Raw genomic sequence first — 5,319 nt, 5'->3', positions numbered from 1 at the left:
AAACACTCTAATAAGTCAAAAACTGGCTTTTAAGCCGATTTGAGCAGCTTAAAAGCCCATCCAAACAGGCTCTAAAGCACATTTTGATGATCTTAACTCTTACGCACTATCACCCCTACCCACACTGTATTCTTAATTAGAGATTTTTTATGAACAAACTATTTTTAACAAGTCAATTGAGTTTCTTTTTTATATTATTGTTGATATTTGTCTGATTTTGACTTGGCAACGGAGTGAGATATACGTGAGGTAGAAAATGTACATTAAATATATCGACATTGCTTTCGATCCTCCGGCTTTATGACGTGAAAGAAAAAAAGTGCAAGAACAAAATAAATGCAAATGATGGTCCCCAACCTTAATCACCGACGCTGATGGATATATGACAAGATGTAAGTCTCTTGGTCATATTAGAGCAATAAAAATTTGAGAAAATACACGGAGAACTATGGTGAATTCTCCATCATCGGAGCATGATGGCGTCGTAGAAATCAACAAACATGTACCCCAGGATCGAGAATCCAATCGTCTATTATCTGACAATGATGGTGATGACGATAATGATAAGAATAAAATTTTGGCCATTGAAATAGACAGAGCTGAGGCCCTTGATGTGGTCCCGCATTTCTCATGGAAGAAGTTATGGGAGTTTACAGGGCCTGGATTTTTAATGAGTGTTGCATTTCTCGATCCAGGGAATTTGGAGGGAGATTTGCAGGCTGGAGCTATCGCGGGCTACTCATTGCTATGGTTACTTATGTGGTCTACTTTCATGGGGTTGCTCATTCAGTTGTTGTCCCTTAGGTTGGGTGTTGCTACGGGACGGCATTTGGCTGAGATCTGCCGGGAGGAGTACCCGAATTGGGCGAGGATTTTGCTTTGGTTAATGGCGGAGGTGGCATTGATTGGAGCTGATATTCAGGAAGTTATAGGAAGTGCTATTGCTATTAAGATACTTAGTCAAGGGGTTATTCCTCTTTGGGGTGGTGTACTCATTACTGCTTCTGATTGGTGAGTTCTCCTTTTACTTTGCTTTCCGTGCCAGTTTGCGAGTACCTTGAAGTATGCTGTCCGATACCATGCTACCGATAATTGCTTTTTGTACTTGGACTATAGTATTTTCTTTGTTTTGTTATTATCTGTTGAGTTTTACAATCTATCGTTTCTTGTACTTACGTTACTTCTTTTTCTGGATTGCCTTGGACTGTTTTTCCTTGAGTTGAGGGTCTAGCAGAAACAACCTCTGTACCTATGAGGTTCCCAGACCTCACTTTGTATGACTACATTGGTATGTTGTTGTTGTTGTACCCTGCTACCGATAATTCTTTCCACCAATGCTCTGATAGAATAGAAGAAACCACTTACAGTAGTTTTTTTTGTTTGTGCTAGGACTTATTAGCCAGGCCTCACATAAGTTTCGCCCACATTATTGATCGTTAGACCACAAACTTGGATGTTGTTTTCCCCCTTTGTTGTTGTTATTCAATCAATTGAAATCGAAAAAAAAGTTAGCTTTTGATTTCTTGCCTTACAAAATATGAACAGAACTCTATACTATAAAATGGTTTTGGAGTCGATAGGTCTGTTGCTCTGCTGACAATCGGGGGGGAGCCAAAGGAGGGTCAATTGAACCTACTTCTTTGAAAAATTACACTGCATAGATAGGGAGAAAATGATATTTTTTGTATACATATAAGTTGTTGAATCTCCTTGGTATAAGAATTCCTTTTCGTTTTTGAATGTCCTTATTTGAATTACTGGCTCCGTCACTGCTGACAATGATTGTTTTGTTTGAATAACAGCTTCATCTTCTTATTTCTGGAAAATTATGGAGTTCGGAAACTAGAAGCGTTTTTCGCTGTTCTAATTTCCACTATGGCATTATCATTTGCCTGGATGTTTGCTGAAACTAGGCCTAGTAGCAAGGAACTCATAATAGGTCAGAATCAGGCATTCACATGTACATTTCTTTATTAATGTAGTCCATATCAATTCTGTTCCTACATTAAATTCTTTAGCTTGAACATTTTTCAGGTCTGTTGCTACCTAGACTCAGCTCAAAGACAATTCAGACGGCTGTTGGAGTTGTTGGTTGTGTCATAACTCCTCACAATGTATTTCTATACTCCGCTTTGGTGCAGTCTAGAAAAATTGATCCCAAAAAGAAAGACAAAGTGCAAGAGGCACTGAACTACTACTCAATCGAGTTTTACATTGCTGTTTTTATTTCGTTCTCTATCAATTTGATGGTAACAGCTGTGTTCGCTAAGGGTTTTTATGGAACTTCACAAGCTGATAGTATAGGCCTAGTAAATGCAGGGCAATATCTTCAAGAAAGATATGGTGGAGGGTTTTTCCCAATTCTCTACATATGGGGCATTGGCCTTTTGGCAGCTGGTCAAAGTAGCACCATGACAGGTACTTATGCTGGACAGTTTATAATGGAAGGCTTTCTGAATCTGCGGATGAAGAAATGGATAAGGTCAGTGATTACGAGGAGTTGTGCCATTGTACCAACCATAATCGTGGCCATCTATTTCAACAGATCAGAAGATTCACTCGATGTTCTGAACGAATGGCTAAACGTGCTTCAAGGCATGCAGATCCCATTTGCTATCATTCCACTTCTAACATTAGTGTCAAATGAAAAAATCATGGGAATCTTCAAGATTGGGAAGCTCATGGAGGTTAGGCATGAAAAGCCCTATCATACTTATTTATAATAGAAATTGCCTTGTTAACGCGCCTTTTAGCACGATGATGGTCCTTTCTATGCACTAAACTGTAACATGTTAGTCTTGCATATAATTAATTGGATCTCCTTCATATAGCCTATATAGGCTAGAATCTGTTTATTCTCAAGACAGAGGCATTTTTGACCCTTTTCCGTTGAATTTAAGACAGAGGACTTTATGCTCAGTATCTCATACACTTCGATTCGTGATTGCAGAGAACTGTGTGGACAGTAGCTGCCCTGGTAATAATGATCAATGGATATGTCATGTTGAGCTTCTTCCTTTCTGAAGTTAATGGCCTGTTGTTTGGTTTTGTGGCTTGCCTGGGAGCTTCTGCATATGTGGCTTTTCTTGTATATCTCATTTCCCAACGTCATAACCGTGCAGAGTTGAATGGATTTACTCACCTTACAAATTGAGTTTACAGCTTGAACCCGTGACCTCCTGGTCACATAGCCCTTGTGGTCCGTCCCTTCCCCAGACCCCGTGCATAGAGGGAGCTTTAGTGCAAAACAGGAGAATACATTAGTAAAGGAAGAGTTCTTGATTGTGATAACAGCACTAGAGAGCTATGACAAAAGCTGAGGCATTGATCAAGTCCTTATAGATTATATGTTTCAAGTGTCTCATTATTACAATATCCACACTCGTATTGGATTCTCCGAAAATGCATAGCTTTTGGAGGATCTGACACACATCCGATGGTATTTTTAAAGAGTCCTAACCACATAGATAGAGATGGCTAATGTATCACAAGCAGATATTTTCTGCCACATTGCCTCTAGCACTAACTGGATTGGGAAGCTTTTTTAGTTTAGGCGGGTAAGACACATGTGAATATAGAAAATGCAGCTTACTAGGTTCTCGATAAAGTATTATACATATTAAGTAAATTTCTTAATACAAATACAGAGTTTTGATCGAAATTATTGAGTTCTATCAAAATCGTAACTAGAATTCTTGCTATGTCATTTCCCTGTAAACGCAACTATATATTGGTCATGGTTCCTCTCTCAATGTGTATTGGTCAAGTACATTTGACTTGTATTTGATAATTTTGAATAGATGTGTATTAATATCCTTTTGTCCCATTATACTTGTCTTGTAGTGTTTTGCTTTTTCAAAGTAACTTTAGCTAATCTTCTAAACTTAATCTGATTACATCTTAGCACATTGGTCAAAATTTAGATGGTTTGACTCTTAATAAAAATGTGACGAGTAATTTGAGACGGGGACTAATAAATATATATCAATATTTATAGCAGCTGATTTTCTACGAGGAGAAATATTCTGTTTACTATTCCAGCTACATCATAATCTGTATTGATTGGACTTCCTTTTGAAAATTACACTAAAATTTTGACCAAAAAATCCTAAATTGGGAAATATTTTTAATAAAACCTTATGGTGAAATTTCAACACATTTTCGAGATCCAAATTTGGAACAAGATTAGTCAGTAGTCATAACAATTTTTACGTGTTTGTTTGGCCAAGCTTGCCAAAAGTATTTATGTATTTTTTTTTTTTTAAAAAAAGTGTTTATTTAAGGGAGCTTTTAGGAGAAAATATAGCAAAAATTATTTTTCACAAGCTAAACAAAAAGTATGTTCAAAATTGCTTTAAATTAATGCGGTAATTTTCTTAGGTTTAGGATGATTTGAATTTTGAATTTTAAATTGTATCATGTTGTTTTAGTTTGTTGAGATATTTTAGGTTTTTGAACTTTGAATTGTGTTTTTTTTTTTTTTATATAAGTTGGTTATTAAAACCGCTTGATAAAAATATTGAAAGACATTATCAACTCTTTTTTTACTGTTCTATTTTTCCCAAAAAACCCAACAAAGTACCAGTAAGTTTTCCTAAATACACTTGGAAAATATTTTTAAAAAGTTTGGACAAATATTAAATTACTAATTATTGTTTAAAAGTATATTATATATATATATATATATATCTATTTATTGATCAAACACAAAATGTATCTCACCAAAAATAGTTTTTTCAAAAAGTAATTTTGGAAAAAAACACTTTTCAAAATAATCTAATTGTATAAATTCCACCAAACGAGCTATTTGTCTTTGAAGAGAAAATTAAGTCAATCTCTCTCTTCTTAGTTTATTTTATTATTATAGGTTTAAATTTAGGTAAATTTGTCAAATAAGTTTATCAAAAAAATTTTTTAAAAAACTTCTATTTTTAGAGTGTTTATATGGAAGAAAGATTTTTAAAAAAATTATGTTATTCGAATGGGTTATTCAAATTAAAATCTATTGATTAATGAAAGCAAAAAAAAAAGATGGTAGGGAAACCTGTTTGGCAAAGGTTTGGAAAGTTAAAAGTGTGTTTTTTTCTTTTAAAAAAAGTGTTTAATTTGGTGAATTGAGATGTTTGATCATTTTTTTATAAGAAAAAGAAAGTACTTTTAATAATAGTAAAAACTGTTAACAATTTCTTTTCATAAATATTTTGTGAAATCTAACCAATCACAAATTGTATTTCTATTCATAAATATTTCGGAATCTTAACCAATCACAAATTGTATCTCTAATACTAGCAAAACATTGATACTCTCCAAAAGTAATAT

General features: G+C 34.5%; 1 protein-coding gene across 1 annotated transcript; it reads left to right on the top strand.

Moving 5' to 3' along the window:
• Window positions 1-387: 387 nt before the first annotated feature.
• On the top strand, window positions 388-3,773 carry LOC102602058 (metal transporter Nramp2-like). The gene is made up of 4 exons (XM_006367976.2): window positions 388-1,011; window positions 1,803-1,939; window positions 2,035-2,687; window positions 2,951-3,773. Exons 1-4 carry the CDS (start codon window positions 449-451, stop codon window positions 3,152-3,154), a joined length of 1,557 nt encoding a protein of 518 aa, XP_006368038.1. The 5' UTR covers window positions 388-448; the 3' UTR covers window positions 3,155-3,773.
• Window positions 3,774-5,319: the final 1,546 nt, after the last annotated feature.

Source organism: Solanum tuberosum, unplaced genomic scaffold (genome assembly GCF_000226075.1).
Source record: "Solanum tuberosum cultivar DM 1-3 516 R44 unplaced genomic scaffold, SolTub_3.0 contig00106, whole genome shotgun sequence".
Lineage (NCBI taxonomy): Eukaryota > Viridiplantae > Streptophyta > Magnoliopsida > Solanales > Solanaceae > Solanum > Solanum tuberosum.
The sequence above is the reverse complement of the archived record's forward strand: the minus strand, read 5'-3'. Positions and strand labels throughout refer to the sequence as shown.

What these genes read in the sequence shown, in the direction of transcription:
- LOC102602058 (XM_006367976.2), top strand. Translation starts at nt 449, where the DNA reads ATGGTGAATTCTCCATCATCGGAGCATGATGGCGTCGTAGAAATCAAC. An exon ending in CTCATTACTGCTTCTGATTG is followed by an intron (nt 1,012 to 1,802) that starts GTGAGTTCTCCT and finishes TTTGAATAACAG; the next exon opens with CTTCATCTTCTTATTTCTGG. An exon ending in TAGCAAGGAACTCATAATAG is followed by an intron (nt 1,940 to 2,034) that starts GTCAGAATCAGG and finishes AACATTTTTCAG; the next exon opens with GTCTGTTGCTACCTAGACTC.